Source organism: Pongo abelii, chromosome 3 (genome assembly GCF_028885655.2).
Source record: "Pongo abelii isolate AG06213 chromosome 3, NHGRI_mPonAbe1-v2.0_pri, whole genome shotgun sequence".
Lineage (NCBI taxonomy): Eukaryota > Metazoa > Chordata > Mammalia > Primates > Hominidae > Pongo > Pongo abelii.
Window position 1 is genome coordinate 173,025,022 of NC_071988.2, and position 27,989 is coordinate 173,053,010.

The following is a 27,989-nucleotide window of genomic DNA, read 5'->3' on the forward strand; positions in this document are numbered from 1 at the left end:
AGAAAAACAACAACAAAAAACAAAACAAAACAAAACAAAAAGGCAAATCATCTGGGTATTTCTCAAAAGAAGACACACAAATGGCCAACAAATACATTAAAAAATGCTCAACTTCACTAATCATCAGGGAAATTCACATCAAAATGGCAATGAGGTATCATCTCACCACAGTTGGGATGGCTATTATCTAAAAGATAAAAAAAATAACAAATGCTGGCAAGAATGCAGAGAAGGGTGAACTCTTATACACTGTTAGTGGGGATGTAACCTAGTACAATCACTGTAGAGCACAGGATGGAAGCTCCTCAAAAAACTACAAATAGAACTACCATATGATCCAGCAAGCCCACTACTGGGAATTTATTCAAAGGAAAGGAAATTACATTGAAGAGACATCTGTACATCCATGTTTACTGCAGCACTACTCACAATAGCCAAGATACGGAATCAACCTAGGTGTCCAACAACAGATAAATGGATAAAGAAAATGTGGCATGTATACACCATGGAATACTATACAGCCATAAAAAACAATGGAATCCTGTCATTTGTGGCAACATAAATGGAACTGGAGGATATTATGTTAAGTGAAATAAGCCAGGAACAGAAAGTTAAACACTGCATCTTCTCATTCATATATGGAAGCTAAAAATAAGTTGATCTCATAGAAATAAAAAGTAGAACGGAGGATACTAGAGGCTGGGAAGGGTAGAAAGAAGGGAGAGATAGGGAGCTTTGTTAAAGAATACAAAATTACAGCTAGACAGGAGGAATAAATTCTAGCGTTCTATACCACTGCAGGATGACTATAGTTAACAATAATATATAGCTTCAAATGGCTGGAAGGAAGATATTGAACATTCCAAACAGAAGTGGTGAAAAATGTTTGAGATGACAGATATGCTTACTACCCTGATCTGATCCCTATATACGTACTGAAACATCACTATGTGCCCCAAGAATATGTACAATTATTATTTAAATTTAAAACAGAGGAAATAATCAGGAGCTTTGTCATGGGCTTCCCATAAAGTCCTCTGAAAGCCTTTATTCTTTCTTTCTTTCTTTCTTTCTTTCTTTCTTTATTTTTTGAGACAGAGTCTCGCTCTGTCGCCCCAGGCTGGAGTGCAATGACGTGATCTTGGCTCACTGCAACCTCTGCCTCCCGGGTTCAAGCGATTCTCCTGCTTCAGCCTCCGGCGTAGCTGGGATTACAGGCACACGACACCACATCCAGCTAATTTTTGTATTTTTAGTAGAAACGAGGTTTCACCATGTTAACCAGGCTGGTCTCGAACTCCTGACCTCAGGTAATCTACCCGCCTTGGCCTCCCAAAGTGCTGGGATTACAGGTGTGAGCCATCGCATCCAGCCACCTTTATTCTTTTTCTTAAACCACTTCTCTAATTACTTGTTGCATGTCTGTTTCCCCAAGAAACCACAAAAGTTGGAAGACCAAAAAAAAAAAAAGTATTGAGGATATTGAAGTTGAAATGAAAAATATATATATGTACTTAAAAAAATCTCTTTGACCCCCATCTTAACAAATGCACAGTAAAACACTTTTTTAAATTAAAAAAATACATTTTTCTTAAATTTCAGATTTAAAAATTCTTATGTTAATTATCTTAAATTTTGGTCACTAATTGGGTATTTTAAATAAAAACTGACAACTTGAATAAAGTTATTTCCCTGAATATTAAAGGTTTTTAGACATTTTAATAACCTTCTCATTATTAGTTTCATTTAAAAGACAATGCTATTAAGTTGGTATACAAATTATTTTATAGTGAAGTACAATGAATTGGCCTAATCTCTCTATAGGGACTTTTAACATATTGAACACTATATTATATAAGTACATGGGGCTTAGAAACTGGTCTCTAATAGAGGGTTCTTGTTTTTAATCTGACCAGTAATAAAATAATTTAGATATCAGCTGACTATTCAAAATTAATGCATAGCTACGTCTTCAATCTAATACAATCTATAATGACCACTTACCAAGTTTCTAGTTCTGTCAACATTACTGAGCTTTCCAGATACTGTACTGAAAGTGTTTCCAATAGGTTTTTCAGCAGGGAGAGGAGGTGGGCTTTGTGGATCCTCATGTAAACCTGGAAAAAGTAGCAGTAATTCATCAATAATTTCTAGTTTTTGGGATTCCAAAGAATGAAATGATTGCTGCTTAGTTTATTAGAAAAATGGCTATCATAAAAGATACACACAAATAGTTAAGCAAATGAGAAAGAGCTCCCAGCAAACTTCAGAAAATTGATGTGTTAGTCAACATCAGTTAATTTTACTATATGTTTTATAGAGAGTGAAAATAATACTAAACAATTACAACAGCAGCCAGCATTGTTGAGAACCTTTTATGTGCCAGGAATTAAGTTAGGCTCTATATTTACATATATTTCTCCAACCAAGATCTATGTGCTAGATTTGTCCAGTCCACTAGCTAGTAGCTACATCTGATGATTTAGTCTTAAATCTTAATTAATTAAAATTAAATTAAATTAAAATTTCAGTTCCTCAGTTGCACTAGCCACATTTCAAATACTAGCCACTGTGACTAGTGGCTACCAGCACAGTTAAAGAATATTTCTATCTTTGCAGAAAGTTCTATTGCACAGTGCTACACTAGATAATATCCTACCTGTTTTACAGATGAAGAAACTGAAGCTAAGAAGAAAATAAATGCACTACCCAAGGTCTTACTGCTAGTAATTGTCAGATCCATTGTTTTGAACCTAAAAGTCCATGTTCATTTTGATAAGGCATGCTGCTTCTTAATAGGTGGTGTATCCAACACTCACTCATCCAAAAAGAATTCAATGTGTTTTCTTTCTTTCTTTTTTTTTTTGAGATGGAGGCTCGCTCTGTCACCCAGGCTGGAGTGCAGTGGTGTGATCTCGGCTCACTGCAAGCTCCGCCTCCCGGGTTCATGCCATTCTCCTGCCTCAGCCTCCCCAAGTAACTGGGACTGCAGGCGCCCGCCACCATGCCCGGCTAATTTTTTTGTATTTTTAGTAGAGACGGGGTTTCACCGTGTTAGCCAGGATGGTCTCCCATCTCCTGACCTCATGATCTGCCCACCTCAGCCTCCCAAAGTGCTGAGATTACAGGCGTAAGCCACTGCACCCGCCCAGTGTGTTTTCTAATTCATTAGCTTCTGATTAATGAACATAATTGCCCTCAATTAAACAAACAATACCTTTACATCCAAACCACACCCATATCAGTGATAATGTAGCCCCAACTTATTTTAAAAAGAAGAAAACCAAGATGACCAAATTAGTGACGGCTAATTAAAATGAGTGTGCAAAAACAACTGGAGAGTGGATGACTGTAACATAAAGCCACCTTTTACACTGTTTGGTTTAGACATTAAAAGGAGATGAGCAGATGAGCATTCTGTCTCTCTCTCTTTCTTTTTTCAAATGTACACTCTCTACTTCCATTTCAAGTGAAAAACCTATAACAAGAAGATGATTTGTCAGGTTCCTGTTTTATCCGCAGACAGGACAACATTCTCAAAGGGAGGAAAATACCCAGGCCAGCAACTAGGAAAACAATGATTTAGAGCGAGGCAAACATTCTTAGTGAGAGGCAAGGCTGCTCTGGGAATTAAGACATACATAATAAAAACATCCAACTCAGTCACCATCTTGAAGATGTTTTCTGTGCTGTGGTTTCCTTATTCTTACAAGGAAATAGTTAATCATATAGAGTATAATACTGTCGTGACAAATATTTAAGAGTATAAGCCAGTAATATGAAAGTAGAAAGGAGATAGCTTACTGGAAGGAGGAACACAGGGAGTATCTGGTGTGAGTATGTGTGGGATGTGGAGGTAGGAGATTTCCAATTTTAAATAATGTAGTCAGGGAAGGTCTCTGAGAAAAAGTGGCATTGAGCAAAGACCTGAAGGATTCGTGAGGGAGGGAGCCTTGCAGACATCTGGGAAAAGGACAACCTGGTCAGAAGAAACAGGCCCCGGGGAAAGGAGCTGACAGGTTCAAATAAGATCAAGGACATTTGCACCACGAAGCTATCCCCTTTTTCCCTTGACCATTCCAAATTCTTCAGACACCAAAGTTTCATTCTTTTTCCTCCACAGAATATATGCATTATTATATTAATAAAATTCTGAGGAACTGATTTTTGATATAAATAGAAATAACTCCCTAGAAATCATTCTGTCATTTCAGTTCTCCTACATTTAGCTGTATAGAATTCAATTTTTTTTTTTTTTGAAGAGAAGCTTAATGATGAATTAAAATACCCTCTTTGGGTATAAATTACCTGCCGTTTAAAGCAGAAAGTCCTCCTCACTTTGTTTTTGTCTTTTGTGTGTATATATATGTGTATACACAAATATATATACACACAAAATATATATACACACAAAATATATATACTTTTTTTTATTATACTTTAAGTTCTAGGGTACATGTGTACAATGTGCAGGTTTGTTACATATGTATACATGTGCCATGTTGGTGTGCTCCTGTGTCCAAGCGTTCTCATCGTTCAATTCCCAATTCTTTTTTTTTAGATGAGGTCTCGCTTTGTCGCCCAGGCTGGAATGTGGTGGCATGATCTTGGCTCACTGCAACCTCTGCCTCCTAGGTTCAAGTGATTTTCCTGTCTCAGCCTCCCAAGTAGCTGGGATTACAGGCGTGTGCCACCATGCCTGGCTAATTTTTTTTTTTTTAATTGAGCCTTTATTTTTATTTATTCATTTTTTTAAACAATTTTTTTTAAATTTTACTTTAAGTTCTGGGATACATGTGCTGAACATACAGGTTTGTTACATAGGTATACATGTGCCATGGTGGTTTGCTTCCGCTATCAACCTGTCATCCAGGTTTTAAGTCCCACATGAATTAGGTATTTGTCCTGATGCTCTCCCTCCCCTTGCCCCCAACTTCCCAACAGGCCCCGGTGTATGATGTTCCCCTCCCTGTGTCCACATGTTCTCATTGTTCAACTCCCACTTATGAGTGAGAACATGCAGTGTTTAGCTTTCTGTTCCTGTGTTAGTTTGCTGAGAATGATGGCTTCCAGCTTCATCCACGTCCCTGCAAAGGACACGAACTCATTCTTTTTTATGGCTGCAGCCTGGCTAATTTTTATATTTTTAGAAGAGACAGGGTTTCACCATGTTGGCCAGGCTGGTCTCGAACTCCTAGAATTCAATTTTCTACCAGTTCTTGGAGCTTTGTCAGGATAATAATTAAAGCTGCTTCCTCAGCATATCCTTTTCAGGATTTCAAAGCTATTAATGCAGTTTACGAGTGTGCAGAAAAAGTAAACATAGCAGGCCTGAAACTTTATCCCTAGAAAGTCCTACTTACAAGATTGGTCTCTTTTTTTTTTTTTCTGAGTTTTGCTCTTGTTGCCCAAGCTGGAGGGCAATGGCGTGATCTCAGCTCAATACAACCTCCACCTCCCAGGTTTATGCGATTCTCCTGCATCAGCCAGGCACACGCCACCATGCCTGGCTTATTTTTGTATTTTTAGTAGAGATGGGGTTTCACCATGTTGGCCAGGCTGGTCTTGAACTCCTGACCTCAGGTGATCCACTTGCCTCTGCCTCCCAAAGTGCTGGAATTATAGGCATGAGCCACCACACCCAGCCACAGGATTGGTCTTTGACTGGCATATAGGAACTTGGACTTTGGGACAGTTCTCGCCATCCTCAAAACTGATAAAACAGAATATATGGTTTATGCTGAACATCTGCTTTCCTTCTGGGAATCTGGAATTTTGGTATGTGCCAAAATTTCTAGGAGTGCCTACATGACCAGCCCCCAATAAAAACCCTGGGCACTGAATCAGTAGTGAGCTTCTCTGGTTGACATTTCACACTCGTCACAACTCATTGCTGGAGGAGTTATGTATGTCCTCTGACTCCACCAATAGAAGACTCTTGGAAGCTTGCATCTGGTTTCCTCCAGACTTCACCACATTTGCCTTTTCTCTTTGCTGATTGTGCTTCATATACTTTTGCTATAATAAATAATAGCCATACATACAACTAACTATATGTTGAGTCCTGTGAGTCCTCCTAATGAATCATCAGACCTGGGGGTGGACTTGGGGACAATGACACAACAGATGAATAAATTTAAAAATTTGTATTTATTACTAATTTCTGTAAAAGTTGTATTACTTAAAACCCAGGCAATATTTCTTATCATTATATGTTAGTATACTTGTTAAAATCCAGAATACATTTAACAAAGTACTAGCAAACGGGCAAACAACCCAATAAGCTATCATTTTACTGATTTGTGGGCTATATAATACTGTCAAAAGAAATATACTGCCAGTTTTTTCTTTTTTTTTTTTTTTTTTTTTTTGAGATGGAGTCTCGCTCTATTGCCCAGGTTGGAGTGCAGCGGCAATGATCTTGGCTCACTGCAACCTCTGCCTCCCGGGTTCAAGCAATTCTCGTGCCTCAGCCTCCCAAGTAGCTGGGATTACAGGTGTGTGCCACCATGCTTGGCTAACTTTTTTGTATTTTTGATAGAGATGGGGTTTCACTATGCTGGCCAGGCTGGTCTCGAACTCCTGACCTCAAGTGATCCGCCCACTCAGCTTCCCAAAGTGCAGGGACTACAGGTGTGAGCCACCATGCCTGGCCTACCACCGGTTTTTAAATCTAACATTAAAATATTACCTCTAAAAAAATAAAATATAACTTCCTAAGAAACTAGAACCAGAATTTGATACCTTTGATTTTTTTCTCCTCCACATTCTTCACAGCAATTCAATTCAATTTTCTTGCTACTTGGCTGAGAGCCATCAGTTAGTAACAGAATCATCAAAAAACTGAAACCAAGATAATCCTTCTGGGTAGTGCTTTATAGAAAAACCAAACTCCTAAAATAAAGGGAATATGCCTGCAGTACAATCCTGGGTGCTACAGGTGAAAGAGTGGAATGCTTGTTCTGCTTTAGGAGGAATGAAGTGGGCAGAGTCTCTTGTTAGACAAAGGCAAGAATGCATGTGGGCTATGATATAAAGGCATTGCAGGCATAAATGAAATCAGAGGCCCACAGAGAAAGTTGTGTGATCACTCCAAGCAGTGCCATGAACTGCTCTGGAACCCACTGTATGTGTGTGTACACATGCACAAACACCCTTTTAATCACACTTTTTAATAATCTGTGCCTAAAATAAATAGTTCTGGCCCCTGTGGCTTTCCCATTATAAATATCAGATTTCTTTTTGAAGTACTTATTAAAGCTCCTATAGAATTTCATTTGTTATACTATTAAAAAATCAAGTAAGGAAGTAAACCAAAATGTAACGTTACACTAATTTTTTTTTTTTTTTTTTTGACTGAGTCTCGCTCTGTCGCCCAGGCTGTAGTACAGTGGCGCGATCTTGGCTCACTGCAAGCTCCGCCTCCCAGGTTCAAGTGATTCCCCTGCCTCAGCCGCCCAAGTAGTTGGGACTACAGGCACGCAGCACCACGCCCAGTTAATTTTTGTATTTTTAGTAGAGACAGGGTTTCACCATGTTGGCCAGGATAGTCTTGATCTCTTGACCTCGTGATCCACCTGCCTTGGCCTCCCAAAGTGCTGGGATTACCGGCGTGAACCACTGCACCTGGCCAATTTAAGAAGTATTTTTATAAACTATTATTTAAAGCTTTTGGTTACTGCTCTTCACAGAATTCACACATAGCCATATTTGAGATTATGCTGATTGCAATAATATACTCCTGACTGATAGACATATACACCTTTATTTGCTATTAGTTTAGATTACTTTCCCACCAAATCTGTACCAGAGGTGTTAACATGGGATATAACAATTGTTCTAAATTTCAGTTTCCCTCTATTCTCTGTCTAAAGACAACGTTAAAGAAAAATGAAATCCCCAGCCTGACCAATGTGGTGAAACCCCGTCTCTACTAAAAATACAAAAATTAGCCAGGTGTGCTGGTGTGTGCCTGTAGTCCCAGCTACTCGGGAGGCTGACAGGAGAACTGCTTGAATCCGGGAGGCAGAGGGTGCAGTGAGCCGAGATTCTGCCCCTGCACTCCAGCCTGGGTGAGAGAGCGAGACTCCCAAAAAAAAGAGGAAAGGGAAGGGAAGGGAAGGGAAAGGGAAGCGAAAGGGAAAGGGAAAGGGAAGCGAAGGGGAAAGGGAAAAGGAAATCCAAATTTACTGAACTAATTCTTCAAAGAACTGTGAAAAAACAATTTGCTTTTAAATAGCTTTGACTATGAATGGCAGATTATACATAATTTCAAAAGCAGACATTGATAAATTAGCATATATTTCTCCCAGGCTCTTGAAGAAGCAAATAAAGAAAGCAGAGAAGTGCTTACATTTTCCTGGTTTGGCTGGAATTCGAATTACAGTGGGCTTCCTGGTGGGTGCTGGTTGAACTGCTCGTTCTTTTATTGGTTCTGTTTTTGCAGGGAGCTGAAAGGGATCTAATGAAAAACATAGTTTATTTTGCATGTTTTAGTTAACATGGACTGAAACAAAAAACCTCATTCATAATTTAAGAGTCATATTTTTCATGCCCCTGGGGAAACTATTCATGGATAAACAAAATCTCAGTTTGCAGAGACAAAAACAAAGTTGGAGCTCATAAAAGGAAATAACTTAGTGTTCTGTAAATAATTCATGTGGCTTTTCTTCCTCTCTGATGAGAGAGATTGAGGATGATCTTGAATTATGTAGAAGCTGATCTTTCAGGGGAGTGTAATCATTTCATACGTGTCTGCCTGAAAATGAGGGGCAACTGAGATGAGGAGACAATCTTTCCCACATCCTAAAGCCTCCCAGATGCCACAGAGAGGAAAGACTCTTTCCCTGTACACCTCCTGTGCCTGTCCCAGAATATTGACTCCCAGGGCCCTCACCCTACCCAGTGCTGTGCCTGGCACAGGGAAGGTGCTTAGCAGTCTCAGATTTAGTAGTTTAGTAAAACTACACTTCAGTAACATGAAAATGAAAAACATTCTATCCCAGAAATAAAATAAGACATATCCCTTCAAATATTTAATTTTGGGGCAAGGATATATGACTCGGCATTCCTCTATATTAACCGATTTATTAAGTAATTGCAGTTTTTGCCATTGGAAGTAATGCACTAACCCAATATTTTAAATGGACAGTATATACTTAGAAGAAATACTTTAAACAAAAGCATGGCTGTAAACATTTTTACTGAAACAGTCTTTAATATAAGTGTCCTTTTTAGTGGCTTGGAAAAATGACTATACATTTTTTTTTTAAATGGGAAATCTACAAGTAAAAAGATTAGCAAAAATAAAAGAAAATGCTCTATAATGGATATTCTACTCAGCACACAGGATCGCATGAGACTGTCTGCTTTTATTTAACAAGAGGCGAAATGAGTATATGCTGTAATTCTGCACCTGTTCTATGTATCTTGCCTGTGGGGAGATACTCTCTATAAAACTATGCACTCCATAGCTCCTGTGATGAACAGCATTCAAATTCTGCCTGTTATGAGGTGTAATTCAATAAGCACCTTTTGCTGACCAGTTCTTTGCAGGATACGTGAAGGGCTGCGCTAAGAATAAAAGCCCTTTTGGCAATCTGATACTTCGCCTTCTCTTCCACTCAGTTCTCCGTCAATCTCACCATCAGATACCCCGCCAAAGGCATCACTCTCTCACCAGTCACTTGCTCACATATTTATGCCAGTAACAGTGCTGGGTGGGGAAATACGATGGTAAAGTACAATCCTATTTTAAGTTTCTTATCTACCACTTAGGAAGGGTCCCCAGATGGCAAGCTAGCTAAAATTATTATTATGCTACTGAGGAAAAAAAAAATAGATGACTCCTCTGTGGAATCTTACCAGCTCACAGTGAGTGAGGCTAGTCTTACGTTAAAAAACCAACTCAAGATTATCAAAAGAAGTCATCAAACTTAAAAAAAAGACTTAATAATATAACTTTTTTCCACTGTGACCTATGTCACCCATAAAACAACAAAGCTCCTGTTTGTAGATTTAACCAAATTCCTTAATTCTTTAATTTTATTATAACAAATATATAATAAGCATAATAGTACTTTTTTACTTCACAGTAATATTTGTTGTAAAAGTGAGAAACATTAAGAATTATATAAAATAGAAAAAGAAAACCTCTTGTAATCTCATCTCTCTAAAATTAATTATTGTCTAAAATTTGGCATATCTGTCCATGTATTTTCTATAAATATTACATGTATTATTATTATGTAAATATTTTGAAAAACAAACCCACGATCATTTTATATCAATTTCTTTGTAGTTTTATATCAATTTCTTAGCACTTTTATATCAATTTCTTTGTAGCACTTTTGTTCATTCAATATCGACTGGGTGCCTGCTATGCATTAAACACTATTTTACGGCTTCCGCCCTGTCTGGGACATGAGGAGCGTCTCTGCCCGGCCGCCGCCCCGTCTGGGAAGTGAGGAGCGCCTCTGCCCGGCCACCCCATCTGGGACGTGAGGAGCGCCTCTGCCCGGCCACCTCATCTGGGAAGTGAGGAGGGCCTCTGCCCGACCACCCTATCTGGGAAGTGAGGAGCGCCTCTGCCAGGCCGCCGCACCGTCTGGGAAGTGAGGAGCGCCTCTGCCAGGCCGCCCCACCGTCTGGGAAGTGAGGAACGCCTCTGCCGGGCCGCCCCACCGTCCGGGAAGTGAGGAGCGGAGCGCCTCTGCCAGGCCGCCCCACCGTCTGGGAAGTGAGGAGCGCCTCTTACCGGCCACCCCGTCTGGGAAGTGAGGCGCGCCTCTGCCCGGCCGCTGTGCAACCTTCCAAGTGTGAAGTGACAGCCTTGTGTGTGATCTTTTCTGTCTTCCCCAAGTTTGCATTTTCGACATTAAACTTTACTTCTTAGTTAAAAAAACAAAACAAAACAAAACACTATTTTAGGTGCTGGGAATATAGCAGTGAACAAAGCACAGAACTCTGCCTTCATGGAGCTTGCATTCCAGCAGGAAGATGGAGACAAGAAACAATACATGTAACAGATAAGCAATTCACGTGGTTTACTAGAAGGTGAGAAGTATACTGAAAAATGAAAAAGCAGACCAAGGTGAGGAACTTCAGGTATGGGCAGAAGGGAAGCAGGTTGCAGAAGGAAACAGGAGTGCAGTAGGTGAGGCAGGTGACATTGTCTTTCCAAAAACTGGATTTTACATATTTGAATAGTTCTTCCAATAATCATTCACGGTGTCCTATCCTTCAAGTAGCATTTTTTTTTTCTTTCTTTTTTTTGAGACACGGTCTCACTCTGTCACCCAGACTGGAGCACAGTAGTGCAATCATGACTCATTGGAGCCTCAACCTCCTGGGCTCAAGCAATCCTCCCACCTCAGCCTCCTGAGTATCTGGGACTACAGGAATGTGCCACCATGCCTGGCTAATTTTTATTTTTTGTAGAGACGAGGTTTCACTGTGTTGTCCAGGCTGGTCTTGACCTCTTGGGCTCGAGTGGTCCTCCCACCTTGGCCTCTCAAAGTGCTGGGATTATAGGTGTGAGCCACTGTGCCTGGCCTGAAGTGCTATTTCTTTAACAGCTGCTTTTGGTATCAACAACCTGTTGGTTATTAGTTTAAAATTTTAGTTAATGATGCTTTTTGGGTGGGTGTGAAGGGGGAAGAAAATCTTGAGCATGTAATGACTTAAATTGTTTCCCAAATCAAATTAAATTCTGGGCCAGTATAAGATCTACACACTCACATGCCTTCACAAGTGAGGGCATGGATGGGGGTAGGGGCAGGCAGGGAAAGGAGAAAAGAGGACAATCAGCACCCCTGAGGGGCTGAACATAGGGGGCATCCAAAACGTGCTTGCTGTGGGAAGAATGGCCTTAGGAAATCCTGACCCAAATCCTGCACACAGTGTGGGCAGATCTCACCTATTGTGTTAAAGGGTCCAATCATTTTTTGTTTTAACCTGAAGGATTTAAATTGAAGTAGCATAGGTGTAACTTATGAAGTATTCAAAGTGTCCTAGCTTACTCACTCTCTTGTTTTTTTTATTTTTAATACCGTTAGCTGTTTTTTAATAACCGGCACTCAGATCATGTATAATTATTCTACTATACATGTCTCCGGGAAAAAAAAATTCTTTCTCCATGTGGCGAGGCAAGGAAGTCTTCGTGTTCCACCACTGCAGGCTGTTTGGCAGGAGTGGTCTGTTTAATGATCTCCCCCAGCTGTGCTCACTGAGTCAGTGAGCTCTGCATCTGCCTCTCTGTCTGCATGTTGTCTGGGCTGTGATCCATGTGAGGAGTGCAGATTAGTGGGGAGGATAAACAGCATCACTTCAATGAGAAGGTGGAGCCAGAGGCCTGTTTCTTATCTTATGATGGTGTGCAAGTTTCTCTCTAGAAACATAAGTTCGCTTTTTATGTCTTTTCATAAGAAGGCTATTTTTTCCAACAGAAGTTATAAGTGGGCAACACATAAAGCAAGGCTGGCACTTCATATTGGGGTACTCCAGACACCACCAGGTAAGAAACTGGATCATTAGTACTAGTTAAAATGTTTAAAGATCACAACCTTTGACTAGTAGTCCCACTTTCAGAAATTTATTCTTCAGAAATAAAAGCATCAGCAGAAGTGAACATGCTTATGAGGTTATTTACTGCAGCAACTTTTGTGTGGCAAAAACCAACAAGGAACAAAACAAAACAACATCCCCCCACCCCAACAAATAAAAAACAAATGAAACAACCTGAATGTCCATCAACAGGGGAAATACTGAACCAGCTATGATATACTATGAGGTATCAGGCAGGTATAAGGAGACAATGAATTATAATTAGACCTATTATCCTGAAGAGAAGTGATAAATGTCATTGTTTTTTAAAGCACTCTGCTGAGTAACAGGTATAGTATGGTAAAAATTTCTGGAAAAAGTCCATTATGTGTATATGTGTAAGCTTTGGTATGGCATGCCCAAAGGCACAGAAGGCTGCATACTTTGTTCACACTGGTTACTGTGGGGAGTTTACATTTTTTTTTTTTAATCCAAAATCTCTGAATTGTTTGACTTGTTACCACGAATATATTTTACTTTTCTAACAGAAACAAATCCAATAAAATAAATTCAATCATAAGGAAAAAGTTACAAGATTAAGCTAACACCTCTGCCAAGCAAACCAGAACAAAACCACTTAAAAATAAGAGAACAAAAGAGGAAACTTCTGGTTTCTTTTGTTGCTTTTTCAAGGCAATAATGGCCATAAAATTTTCCATAAAGTAACTAGAAAAATAAAAACTTCTTGGGGTTCAATTTAAAAGGAAATAATGCAGATATAAAATTTTGAATTTATCTAATTTAGACATATTTAGTTCATAACAAGTAGCTTCTATTTGTAACCTTGAATAATATAACCATTTAGATAAATCACTATTTTATTATTTTAAAAATTTCTACTTATGAGAATCTGAGGGTCAGTGGGGGAAGCAGTTCTTTGGAAGTGGCAAAGATGACAAGAGATAATTCTCCCAGTTTCCTTCAGCCTAATTATGCTTATGTTCAGCTATTTTAAAAAGATTATTGATTAACTATCTTGTTAAAGGTAATGCCTCCACATGGTCTGAAATTCAAAAGGGATCAAAATGCATACAGTGAAAACCAGGTTCCCCGTTCTCTCCTGTCCAGCTCCTTCATAAAAGACAACCTTTGTACCACCTTTTCATACATTACTGTACATTGCATTTGACATTTAACACAAACAATAGCTAAAATAACATAAAAAGTATCCTGTATCTTGCATTTTTCACCTAATAATGTCCTGGAGGTTGGTCCAAAGTAGGGGATAATAGGTCTCCCTCCCTTTTAATTATCACACAATACTCCATTGTTATGGATGTACTATAATTTATTTAAGCAGTCCATTGACATTTATTTCCAATATTCTATAGTATAGAAGTCCTTAATCTAGAGCCCAAAATAGGCCCTCTAAGCTCTGGATATTGTACCTTGAATTGTGTACACATGAGCTAATGGCTATTTTCTTTTTTTTTTTTCCTCACAGCTCCAAACAGTCACTGAATTAATGGCTATTTTCAAGGGAGAGAAAAGACTCTCAGGCTACCTCAGATTCTCAGAGTCTGGTAATCTGTAAAGGGTTAAGAACTTGCTGCCATAATTCTATCACAGACTGCTCTTGCTTCTACAGAAAAATAAAAAACACGGAGCATCTTAAGAAGAATCTCCTATCTGAATCTAAGACAAGAAAATGGCATTTTTGTCTACTTTTATTTGCAGTGATGGCATTTTTGTCTACTTATATTTGCAATGTTTATTCTGTCTTCCCTCTACCTCCTCACACCAGCACCAATTATTCCACACCTGCTGGTGAACAAGCAGAGGACTCTTTACACCTATATCCGCATGGTCTTCATTACTGGATTGAGAAAAACACTGATGATGAAGTAGTTTTCCGCCCATTACCAGTCTCTAATAATATGCTTGTCATCACAATTAGTTTCACCATCCCTCGCTTGCTTTTCTGTCATTTCTTTCCCTTGAGTTCTGTTAATAGCAGAAATTGGCTGCTAAACTATTATTCTGGTCTATGTAATGGGGCTGACGGCAGAAACATTCTGCTTTTTTGACAACTGGGTATGATTTGTAAAGGTGTGAAGAAGAATTGCTAATACTTCTGGGCTCCATTACATTAACCTGGAAGGCATTCTACCCAAGAAATGAATCCAATATTAAATTGCCTGTTTTATGAGTTTTCCTTTAATAATTTTTCTAATCTTTACAATGTTTTCATAGCTTCAGTATTTTCAGATCTCTATTTCCTGAGATTAATATGGCAACTTCATTTTATGAATGCTATTTTATTAGATTTTCTTTATTTTTGAGGTAAGAGAAAGGGAAGGGAAGACTTATTTGTAAGTTTCTCTTCTTTCTCCTGTGTTCCTCTCCCAGTTTCTGCCTGGTGTCTGGATGATTAGGCAAGGTTTCCCAGGACCATAAACCTTTATTTACAATGACAATGCTATCAAAATACCACCAAAAAGTCACAAAGCCCCAAATCAAAAAGCAAACAAAAATCCCTCCACAGGTCAAGGCATTCAGAGGTGATCCTGAAGGCCTTTGGAGGGCATAAGTAGGGAGGCAACAAGCACCAGTGTGCATTCTAGAAACTCCCCCTGGGTAGCCACAGTATGGATTGTGATAGGCTTGTCTGAGTGGGCTCAATTTGGGAGGCCGCTGCAGTCATCAGAGTGTAAAGGCCTAAAGTGGGGCAGAACAGGGAAGGATGAAAAGGAGAGGCAGAGTCAAGAACTATTTGGAAGGTAAAACCAGCAGGAGTTGGTAACTAAATAGATGTGAAGGCAGAGAAGTAACAATAATAACTACTACTTAATGATCATAGGGCTTTCCTGCATAATCACATTTAACCCTTGCAATACCCTAGGTGAGGAGTAGTATTATGTCTTACAAATGAGGAAACAGAGGCACTGTGAGGTTAAGAAAATTGCCCAAGGTCATGTAACAAATATGGTGGACCCTGGCAGACTCCAAATCTGAACAGCTAGCCACTGTGTGACACGGTGAGAAGACTCAAGGATGATCTCTGGGTTTCTCCAGGGAAGGCTGGTGTGTGTGTGATGGGGTCACTAGTGAGTTGCAAAATATACGAAGAAAGACAGGTTTAGAAAGAAGATAGTATTCAGCTCAGTATAACTCCACAGTCAAGAGCAATGGTTAAAGTCAGATAGCACAAGCAAATTACACACTTTGCTAAAAAACGCCCCAATAATTAAATGTTGTTCAATGAAGTGGTAGAAATCAAGAAACGGAAAAGGCTGAGTATGAAGCATGAGACTGTGTTCATGTTGCAAGTATATTGTTGACCTTCCTTTTTGAAGATGACTATAATTATCTGCTAGGTGATACAAAATAAATTCTCAGCAATTATTAGTCGAGTTGCCATCCCCATAGAAACTAGCAAGTTCTACAAAAGGTAATATTTCTTCAGCTTGCTGCTGTTGGGGTTTATCTATCCCTGTCCTTCTCTGAATCTTGTTAATACCAAAAAGGTTTATATAAGAAAATGGTATTATCAAAGACTTGAAAAGTTTTTAAAGTGTTGCCTGGTTAAGGATTCATGAAAATATTGGGTAGCAACATTATACAGTGAAAAATAAACTAGACTTAGAATAAAAACACTAAGTTTGAATCCTGACTTGGACAATTGTTTTATGACACTGGGCAAGTGATCCATAGATCTCTCTCAGTCTCATTGTCTTCATTTGCAAACTTAGGCCAATGATATCTCACAGAGGGTTGTTGCAATTATTAAATAAAATAATGTATGTCTCAGTATTTAGCAGAGCATTAGGTACACTGCAGAAGCTTAATATATTCAAATGTTTTTCCTTCCACCCTTTATGGACAAAAGCCATGTATGTCTTTTAGTTTATATGCTAAAATGTTGTGTGTCAGTTACAATGTTCTGTGCATGATGAATATTTAATAATATGTATGTTCGTTTTCATTTTAAACACACCTGTGCTATGCAGAATGTGGCTGTGAAGTCACAGAGCCTGTACTATTTTGAGGCATGTTAAACATTTATACAGTGACAGTTAACTTTTTGAAAATTCTATTAAGTTTATATGTTCACACATTCCACCCAAATAAGTCAACAGCAGTAAAAGAAATCTTATCAATGACAAGTAGAGCAGCTTAGTTTGACAAATCAAAGATAAGCTTTACCATCACACTCTCCAACGGAACAGTTAGAGGAAAGAAAACATACTCTCTGCCTTCTGGGATATTTAATTGTACTGATCTTGGCAGCTAACTTACATCTGTTGTATTTTATTTACAAAACTTTTCACTCTCAAGGGAAGATGTTCTGTGAAGATTACAGGAACAATTTTGCAACATGTGGCTGGGTCCTCATTCCGTACATTTTCGAGTCCTCCCCTGGAGCTGGCCCCTCTCCCAGCACTCCCAGCTGAGGCCCATTTCATCTGAGGAGTCCCTCCGGCGCCACTGCATGACTTCCCATCTAAAGAAGCTTCCTCTGCATCCTTCTACATGTTCCCTAACCTCCCTGGATCCTTTCAATGTGAAGTCTGAACTTCTATCTGCCAAGAGTAGGGGAGCCAGCCCCACAACCTATTATAGTTTAGCTCCTAGCACCAGTCTGCTTACTTCTGGCTCATATAATAGTGATCGATGCATGTGTCTCCCCGTTTCTGACTCCATCACCCCCATCCCATATTTTCCCTTCCCTCGCTGTTTCCATTCCCCACATAGCTCCATGTTTCTTGATCTCTCTGTTCATTCCTCTGTTTGTATACACACACATGCATGTGCACATACTTGCATACGCACACCTCAATAACTTAGGTACTAGAAACTAAAACAGCAAGTGCCATTTAAAATACCCTATCATGAGTTTAGATTCCCCTCCACTGCTGATTTTTCACTCACCTAGAACCATCTCTGAACCAACAGATTCTTCAGCCAGGTTCCCCGATGGGGTGGGCAAAACATCGTCATCAAAGCTGATGAGATCAATGTCCACCAAGGGCTTGCTCTGCAGAACGGGAACTGGGGGGTTGGCTGGGGGCCCTTCTCCCAGTGACTTGTATGCTTTGGCTTGTGATGCCCCTGCGAGTCGGGGAGGAACAGTGACAGGTTTCAGTGGAGCTGAAGGGTAGGTGGGGTTTTCTGAGGAAACAGATTTCTTCAGCAGCAAAGGCCGCGGGGCAGGAGTTGGCACTTTCTTCCCACTATCAGAGCTCTCAGCCAGGGGCCCTCTTCCCGGAATCTCAGGATTAACATTTCGTATAAGGCCAGGGTTTGGTTTCTTTGGCAATTCAGGTTTGGTTACTGGGATGCTTCCTGCTTCTTGCAGGGGAGGGTATGGGGTGAGTCCTTCCTTGGAGGTCACCTTGAGTCTGTTCTCAGTCCCAGAGTCCCACTCTCCAGAAGCTCTGTTAGCAGCTGGTTTGGGAGCTACAGAAGGTTTCCCTGAGGAAACAGTAGGCTTTGGAGGAAGTGAACGTGGAGTAATTTCTGGTTTCTTGGGCAGTCCTGAGGTTTCTATATTTGTCTGACCCTCAAACACTTTAATTCTGGAAACAATACTATTTTGGCTTTGTTCCGTGTTCATAATGTTCATCACTGCCTGACTGTCTGAGATGCTAGCGTTGTCCAGCAGAGACTGGGGCCGGCCTGGGGATGACTCCTCTCCTACGGCTGCTGGGCTGATTTTCTGTTGACTTTGCTCTTTAATGTGAGAATCTCTGGGTATTGGTCTGAGGTTGCTTTTTGATCTTGGTTTTGGCACTGGACATCTTGTAGTACTGGGGTTTTCTGGACAATTCGGTTCTTCAGAAATATCAAAGACTATTAAAGGTGCCACATTTGTTGGAAGATTGCCAGACAAGACTGCTGGGAAAGGCTGAAGAGGCTTGAGAGGCGCCTGTAGTGCTGACGAGACCAAAACAAAACCAAAACAAATAAAAACAAGCCATAACGTTAACAATTTATAAGAAAAAAACATAGAAGACACACAGATTTAAAACTACATACATGGAATATCAAGAGATTTTGGTTTCTTTAATTAGTAAAAAGTGATTCAAAAATGGAAATGTTTATTCTGTTTCCTGTAAGAGTGCTCTTCATATAACAATTTTTTTTTTTGAGACAGGGTCTTGCTCTGTTGCCCTGGCTGGTGTACAGTGGCTCTAACACGGCTTACTGCAGCCTCACCCTCCAGTGCTCAAGCGATCTTCTCACTTCAGCTTCCTGAGTAGCTGGGACTACAGACACACACCACCACACTCAGCGGATTTTTGCATTTTTTTGTAGAGATGGGATTTCACCATGTTGCCCAGGCTGGTCTCAAACTCCTATGCTCAAGCAATCCACCCGCCTTTGTCTCCCAAAGCGCTGGGATTAAAGGCATAAGCCACAGTGCAACACTTTAAAAAAGCCTAACAGGACAACCACCCTTAGCATCCTATCAAGTATAAGTTGCTAAATATAAGATTCTTCTCAGAGGGAATAAAGGGAATCAGCGGTAATACCCACCATGAATTACACGGATAATGTTTTTGTGATATAAATAGGGTAAGCTCAAGAGATTGGGGCTGCAGTTTGTAAGAATAATCTATTATAATCATCACCGCACACCCAAATAAAGCAAGCACACAGTGATCACACTGACTGGGCAGCAGAGCTCAATGAATTATGCACAAATTGCAAATTATATTAAAGGCTGGAAGCCTACGGATTACTTCCCTAGAACTAGGTCAGAATTAGGGAAGACAAATTACTTGCATTACTTTGAGGCAGATCGTTGTCTATTTCTTCTGAAAAGTCAGTCTGAGTTGCAGAAGTAATAGTGTGCCTTGGAATAGCAGCAGCATTATTATTATTTGTAGTATTAACTTGAACTTGGTTGATTTCTTTTATAACTTGTTCATAAGATGGTGGGAGCTGAAAAGTAAAGAATGAAGATTTTAGACATCTAAGGGCAATAGCTAAGGTGTTGACAGTCTCACTGTTCTTATCTTCCAATTTCATTTAAAAAATAAAATGCAAAGATATAATGTAATGTTTATTCACCTCAGCAGGAACCAGCTCATTAGGCCTCCAAGAGCCTGCTACAGATGATGTAGGAAATCCCAGTCCTGGGGGTGGGGTTCCTGGAAACCACGAGGCTGGCCTCAGCGGCTCAGCTGCCACGATGGTGATCTCTGGGCGCCTAGTGGACAGAAGCCTCAGTGAGGTTTTGCAGGATGGTATCAAGCTATTGTCTATCTGTAAATGTTCAAAGATTCATGAAAACCACCACCAACCAAAAAAGTTACAAGAACTAACACAGTCACAGAAATGACCTGTCAGGCCTGGGCTGTCTCTGACAGTACACCCAGACAGGTTTCAAGAGAGCAAATGACAATCATCCTCTATGACTTTGGCCTCAAAAAGTTAGAGTTGGACCCTGGGCACACTTGGCTCTGCCTTGGTTGATAAGGATAAGTACTAAGTAAGGCCTATACAATCTCTTCATTCCAGGGCTATCTAGCCTTAGGGCAGACATATAGTGTAAGGTATAAAAGCCCATTAGTCAAATGGAATTGTTTTTCTGTTATTATTATTATTATTTGAGACAGAGTCTCACTCTGTTGCCCAGGCTGGAGTGCAGTGATGTGATCTCGATCTCGGCTCCCTGCAACCTCCGCCTCTCAGGTTCAAGCAATTCTCATACCTCAGCCTCCTGAGCAGCTGGGATTACAGGCGTGTGCCACAATACCTGGCTAATTTTTGTATTTTTAGTAGAGATGGGGTTTCACCATATTGGTCAGGCTGGTCTCGAACTCCTGACCACAAGCGATCTGCCCACCTCAGCCTCCCAAAGTGCTGGGATTAGAGGTGTGAGCCACTGCGCCCAGCTTGGTTTTCTGTTATTATAAAGTGCATACTCTGAAATGAAAAACTACCATTTGAAAAGAATATCCTCTTCTGCCTTACTTCATCTCTGTTCCAATTCACAGTTATGTTTAAGTGTTTTGGGTTTATATGTTCACTTCTAGACTTTGATATGTGTCTCTGGGTTCATGGTCAGGTTTGTATATGATTTGATGATTAATCTTTAATACTGGAGAGCTGTAGTGATTTAGGCATGACTCCTTTTATCTTTTTCTTAATCTGATTCTACATTCTCATGTTTAAAATAATTAATTAATTTTGTAGAGACAGGGCCTCACTCTGTCGCCCAGGCTGGAGTGCAGTGGCGCAATCATAGCTCACTGCAGCCTCGAGCTCCCCGCCCCTTAGCTTCCTGAGTAGCTGGGACTACAGGCACATGCCACCATGCCTGGCTAATTTTTAAAATCTTTTTTAGAGATGAGGGCTTGCTATCTTGCCCAGGCTGGTTTCGAACTCCTGGCCTCAAGCAATCCTTCCAAAGTGTTGGGATTAAAGGTGTAAGGCACCGTGCCTGGAGCATGTTTAAATTTTGTCTTAAACCTGATTTCCTAGCAAACACCAACCGTGTGACCCTGAACAAATCAATCAACAGTTTTGATTGGAAAACTCTGTTTTCTCATGGAACATACATGGATGATAATACCTGCTCTGCCTTTCTCTAGCACTCCATGGAAAATAAAAACAAAAAAGCACTGTCATTCTCAAAATTATGCATTACACACACACTCATGCTACATTGTGAAACAGCAGAACCTGATCATTGATTAAATTTGAACTGCACTTCCTAAGAACCTTTGCTTACAGCTTTTGTCTAACTAAATAGTAAGAGTTATTAGTTAATAAACGTTAAGCATCATATGTACATTAATTCTTATGACAACCTTGTGAATAGGTATGATTAGCACCATTTTAAAGCTGGGATAAAGAAGCTAGAGAGATTAAGCAGCTTGTCATCCAAGGTCACATGGTAGGAAAGTGGTGGTCAGGATTTGAATTTGGTTCTGACTCTAAAGGCCTTGTCCTTCATTATTCTATACTATACTGTAAGCAATTTGACAGCAGGGACCATGACTTATAAAAACCTCTCTATCTGATTGAATGTCATGATGTAATGTAAAAAAAATCTGTCCATCCATTTAGCCATTTGTCCATCCATCCTTCCGTCCATTCTATTGTCCATCTGTCCACTGGTCCTTCCTTCTATCTACCCAAATATTATCTTTCCTCCCTTCTCTTTTCCCTTCCTTTTTCCAAAAAGCCATCCAGCCTTTATTCATCATGCCTACCTCCTCTTTTCCTTTCTTTATCCTTCCATTCAATTTTCTGTCCTGTCATCCATCCATTTGGTTAGGCAACATGTAATAAGTAGCATGAGGTACAAAGCATTTCTCTGAAGCAGTTACAATGCTTTACATGTAGCAGATGTTTAATAAACATTTAAAAAATCAACTTCAGTAAATAATTATACTCAAAAGAACATTTTCAAGCCTGTATCACTCTTCTCTCAAGCAAAATCATCTTTCAAACTTATAAGTTAATTCAGGAGATATACTGATGAAGCAGAATACAAGAATACATTGCTTATGAAAGTGAAACATTTAATTTGCTACCTGATAACACACTTTTATTTCAATTATTAGTCTAATATATGTCCTCCATTATAAATATAACCATACCTTCTATCTCGATGAAGTTCACTCTGAATAGAAGTCCGAGAAGCTGTTGAAGAAGGAATAAACTAGTATAGTACAAAATTAGTATGTTCGGTAAGGGTTTAAATTTTTACAAAGTACACAATTGGAAAAAGCTTACACTTGACATCATACAGAATGTATGAATTTTAATATCCTTAAATAAAAAAGTAAATCAAAACAATCATTTTATTGGCATAAAGTTAATTATGGTTATGTATTGGAGATTGCATAATATATAGATTTCAAAAACTCCCCAAAGAACATTCTGTAGTTGTGAAAATAGTTTGAAGAATGAACACAGAAAAGAAGACAGCTATTAAATATAAATTGCATGGTTGGAGCATTAAGATGATGACATGAAGTAACACTGGGCAGAAAAAATTTTAAATATCTATTACAATCTATATGACTATGCTTTTGTGATGTTTGTTTATAAATCTATTGTAGAATGAAACTGGTCAAACTTTCATCTTTTGTCTAACTTATCTGAAATTTTATAACCTTTAAGTTGTTTTATTATTTATTTTGAGACAGGGTCTTACTCTGTTGCTCAGGCTGGAGAGCAGTGACATGATGTTCAGGGCTCAATGCAGCCTCAAGTTCCCAGGCTCAAGTGATCCTCCTGCCTCAGCCTCCCAAGTAGCTGGGACTACAGGCACATGACACCATGCCCCTGTAATTTTTTGTATGTTTTGTAGAGATAAGGCTTCGCCATGTTGCTGGTCTCAAACTCCTGAGTTCAAGCGATCCTCCTGCCTGGGCTTCCCAAAGTGCTGGGATTACAGGCATGAGCCACTATGCCTAGCCTTTTATTACTTAAACTAAGATATAATAATAAATGTAAAAGGTGTTCAAATCACTTTTTTAAACTTGTTTATAGCACATATTATTGTATATGCAGCACTGACTTTTTCCTTAAGTCTCAAACTCAAGTCCTTAAGCTTGATAGTTTAAATTTTTTCCCAAATTTTACTTTATAAAGTAAACTAAGTTTTAATCAGATAATCTGGAACATATTACATATGGGGTCATTTTTTTTTCTTTTTTTTTTTTTTGAGACAGAGTCTTGCTCTGTCACCCAGGCTGGAGTGCAGTGGCACGATCTTGGCTCACTGCAAGCTCTGCCTCCTGGGTTCACGCCATTCTCTTGCCTCATCTTCCAGAGTAGCTGGGACTACAGGCGCCTGCCACCATGCCTGGCTAATTTTTTGTATTTTTAGTAGATACGGGGTTTCACCGTGTTAGCCAGGATGGTCTCGATCTCCCGACCTTGTGATCCACCCGCCTTGGCCTCCCAAAGTGCTGGCTTTACAGGCATGAGCCACTGCGCCCGACCCATATGGGGTCAATTTTTCAATTTTTATGTAATAGAGACTATTACCTCTATTTTTCTTTCTTTCTTTCTTTTTTTTTTTTTTTTGAGACAGAGTCTCGCTCTGTCGCCCAGGCTGGAGTGCAGTGGTGCCATCTCGGCTCACTGCAAGCTCCGCCTCCCGGGTTCATGCCGTTTTCCTGCCTCAGCCTCCTGAGTAGCTGGGAGTACAGGCGCCCGCCACCGCGCCCGGCTATTTTTTTTTTTTTTTTTGTATTTTTAGTAGAGATGGGGTTTCACCATGTTAGCCAGGATGGTCTTGATCTCCTGACCTCGTGATCCTCCCACCTCGGCCTCCCTAAGTGCTGGGATTACAGGCATGAGCCACCACGCCCAGCCTACCTCTATTTTTCAAGGAACATATTCTAAAGATCCCTTTGGGGAAAAAAATCTTCTAATACTATAGTGTAAAGATCTGTAAACAAAGGAAATTTGTTTCAGATATAAACTATTTTAACCAGTTGCTTTCATATCTCTGTAATACTCAACTTGTTCAATTCTTCGTATTTGAAAAGACTGGAAGCATAGATCTTTCCTCCCCCCTATTAACTTCTGCTTCTCTCTGAACAAGGAGGCTGTCAAAACCGGGGGAGGCAGGGGTGGAAGTGGAATTGGGGAATGAAGTTTAGGCTGGATTGGAGCCGTAACAGGTGAACCTCTGCTGGGTTGGCAAAGCAAACCTCTAACATCTGAAACCAAAATACCTGGGTTTCTACTTGGAGGATGTCCTCATATTCATATCATCAACTGGTTTGACTGACTATTAATAAACATTTTTATCAAGAGCTAAACCAAGCTGACAGGGAGGCTAGAGCTCTGCATGGTGTGTCTGATTTATAAGAATGGTTTCATTAAGTCAGAGGCCCATTCAAGTTTGCTACAATCACATCACCACCATCACTAACGCTGAAATCAGCAGGGATAACACTTTTAAAAGACTTCATGTTATCGTCACAAACATACCTCTTCCACGGGGCATTTTTGCTGTGTACTATTCATGAGTGCTAAGGGAAAAAAAGAAGGGGTTATAGAAGAGGAAAGGAAGAGAAAAGAGTGAACCTAGTTGCCTAAGCTTTAAAAGGAATTCAGGAGCATGACTGTCTTGCCATACCACTGTTTTTCCCTGCTATGCACACTTAAATGGAAAAGGAAAGTTGATGATCCACAGTTTCAGAGAGTAAAGAAATATTGCTGCAAAGATTTGTCTGTGCAGACCAGGATATCCACACACATAACCAGTCGAAAAACCCGCTTATAGGTGGTTCTTTTTTTTTTTTTTGAGACAAGGTCTTGCTCTGTCACCCAGGCTGGAGTGCGGTGGCGCAATATTGGCTCACTGCAGCCTCGACTTCCCTGACTCAAGTGATCTTCCTGCCTTAGCCCTCTGAGTAGGTGGGACTACAGGCATGCACGACCACACCTGGCTCCTTTTTGTATCTTTTGTAGAAACGGGATTTTGCTATGCTGCCCAGACTGGTCTCGACTTCCTGACCTCAAGTGATCTGCCCACCTTGGCCTCCTAAAGTGCTAGGATTACAGGCATGAGCCACTATGCCTGGCCTGTCCGCAGTTTTTAACAACAGTTTTAAAAAATCTAAAAACTATTTTGCAAAATCAATTTGTTACTTCAATAAGCATTGATTTTAAAGTATGAATAGTACTTAAAAGGTAATTCAGTAGTCGATCTACATTGTTTCAAATCAGCAATTTTAACTTGATTCTGTCCGTTCACACCAGAGGTCATTCATAGCAGGCCCCCTGGCAGCAGAGTGGCACTGCCGCTGCAGAACACGGAGGGGTCTTGCAGTCGTACTTACAGATCTCCTTCTGCACATCATTTAAGAATCACTGCTTTCCCCTCTCCTTGTCTGTTTTTTTTCACATTCACTCATCTACGAAATCTTTCTTTTCTCTCTTGATCCTTCTGGAAAAACTGACAACTTCTGTCAGTGCTGAACAAGATTAATAGCTACAAACACTTTCGGTTTTCACTGCAGATTTTCATTGTGTTGTCTCATGCTCTTTGTGCTAATTTCTCAACTATCCGCTTATACATCTCATTCTCACTTTCCCAGATTAAACAAATTTGCTGTAGTTGCCAGGAAAATCGAATTTGCCAGAGTGCCCATATAGACAAGCATGTCCCATTTTACCTTTCTGCCACAAGCTGCTGGTCTGGTACGTTTTGGGTTAATGCCACAGAATAAAGGCAGTATTTTCAGTTAGAGTTATCCTATCATTTTACAGAATTATTTTCAAACTTTTCTTTTTCTTTTTTTTCTTGAGATGGGGTCTCTCTCTGTCGCCCGGGCTGGAGTGCAGTGGCATGACCTCGGCTCACTGGAACCTCTGCCTTTCAGGTTCAAGTGACTCTCCTGCCTCATCCTTCCTGGTAGCTGGGATTACAGGTGCCCACCACTGCGCCGGGTTAATTTTTGTATTTTTAGTAGAGATGGGGTTTCACCATATTGGCCAGGCTGGTCTCGAATTCCTGACCTCAGGTGATCCGCCCACTTCGGCCTCCCAAAGTGCTGGGATTACAGGTGTGAGCCACCGTGCCTGGCCTATTTTCAAACTTTTCGAGTTCAAGTGGTTAAATTCTAAATACAAAACATATTCATGTTAAAGTTGAGATGTAGATGTGCAGTATTACCACGAATAAAGAATCTTCTCAAATTCCAGCAGGATCACAAGACTGGAAAGGCCCTCAGCGATCGTCCTACTCAAACTTCACAGAGGAGGAGACTGAGATACAGAGGGGTTAAATGAATTACCCCAGGTCCAACAGCCCTTTAGGAGCAAGGCTAGGAGCGGTTTGTTTCTTGAAGCAGTTTAACTCTGTATGGAGCCAGGAGAGTGGGATGCTAGCTAGTCTTGATCTAAATAATTCAAAATTATCAATAAAATGATGTCAGAAGAAAAAATCACACAGAAGGATTATTAATTATAAATACCCTTGCTATAGAACTATGAATGAATGATCAATGAACTAAGAATGAAAGATCAATGAAAATCACAATAATATAAGAAACTTACTGACTACATTTGTTTGGGACAGGGTATGAGAGTTAGATGTATTTGACATGATAACAAGAACGTCTGTGGAGTAGAAAGCTCAATGGCCTTGAAGTCAGGAAGCAAGGTTCGTATCTCGGCTCTACCTTGTGAAGCCACTTAACCTTTCTGGGACTCAGTTTCACTACCACATGTAAAATGAGTCAACACCTACCATGCACAGTGTCATTTTATAATGTATGGAAACAGTTCCTGACTTATGGTAGGTCAACAATATTAACTAAGTCTGAATTTCAGAAAATAATTTTCTCTTAAAAAGTTAATGAAAGGAAGAACATAAAATTCTAGATGTATCCAATTAGGATACATCAAAACACTTTACCAAAAATACTCAGGACTCACAAGAATACATGCAAAGAAAAGGACCCCAAGGCTTGACTAGAACCAGAATCATTATGAAATAAGTTGAACTACAACCAGTTAAGGAATATCACTTTAAAAATGGGAGAAAGTCTTTCTGCTTTCCAGGGTTAGATGACTGAGTATGGGATAGTAACACACACATTTTAATGGGCTGGCTAAGATAAAAATTATTTACAGCTTTTTCTTATAGAATAGGCAAAAAGAAGAAAACAAAAGGGAATGGCACAATTGTTCCTCATTCTGTATTTATATGTTATCATGAAAGGATCTGTTTGGCCTTCTTGCCTAAACATCAGGAATAAATACAAATATTTCTTTAGTGTTTACAAAGTGACTGACAGAAGAATTAACAGACAGCTGAGTTAAAAACCAAAAAACACCAGCTACCTCAAAGCAAGGGTTTTCTCTTTGTTTCATATCCTCCTTCCTCTCTCTGCTAGGGCCCTGTTTCACCGTTTTCTCTTCTTTCATGGCCCCAGTCTGATCCCTCCACTGACTGCTTCCCTGCTGCCTACAAATGTCTTCATGCTTCCTCATCCTAAGCACGGTCAGATCTCCTCTTTCCTTAGCTCTGCCTCCTTCTCAAACTACAGCCCATATCTCTCCTGTTCACCACCAAATTTCATAAAACAGTAGGCTACCCTAGCCGCCCCAACTTCCACATATTCTATTCATTGTTGAAACTGAAGTGTGGCTTCCAACTTCAGTATTTACTGAAACTGCTCTCTCGTGGGTCTCCACTGACCTCCTAAGTGCCAGACACAATAACCTGTTCTCAACACCTTTTGCTTGGCCTGGCTGTAGTATTAAGAGCTATTGGTGATTCGCCTGTTCCTTTTAAAATCTTCTCCTTTGACCTCTAAAACACAGCTGTGTCCTGTTTTTGTTTTTGTTTTTTATAACTCTGACCACCCCTTTTCAGCTTTTATTCCCCATGTCTTAGCTGTGCCTTGCACAGCATAGGGGCCTCTAGGTGAGCAAGATCCATCTTGGGGGATTCA

General features: G+C 40.0%; 1 protein-coding gene across 25 annotated transcripts in view; it reads right to left on the bottom strand.

Moving 5' to 3' along the window:
* Positions 1 to 27,989, bottom strand: part of SH3D19 (SH3 domain containing 19) — a 202,644-nt gene that overhangs the window by 38,476 nt on the left and 136,179 nt on the right. For 10 of the 25 annotated variants that reach the window (XM_054553564.2, XM_054553565.2, XM_054553562.2 and 7 more), the window contains 6 exons: positions 22,161 to 22,203; positions 19,621 to 19,759; positions 19,329 to 19,491; positions 17,476 to 18,480; positions 8,354 to 8,461; positions 2,005 to 2,117 (listed from right to left, as the gene is read on the bottom strand). In XM_054553564.2, the coding sequence (XP_054409539.1) occupies positions 2,005 to 2,117; positions 8,354 to 8,461; positions 17,476 to 18,480; positions 19,329 to 19,491; positions 19,621 to 19,759; positions 22,161 to 22,203 (1,571 nt within the window). Of the gene's footprint in view, positions 1 to 2,004; positions 2,118 to 8,353; positions 8,462 to 17,475; positions 18,481 to 19,328; positions 19,492 to 19,620; positions 19,760 to 22,160; positions 22,204 to 24,513; positions 24,555 to 27,989 lie in introns of all 25 variants that reach the window. The other 15 variants (XM_054553566.2, XM_054553563.2, XM_024246586.3 and 12 more) reach the window with 5 other exon arrangements.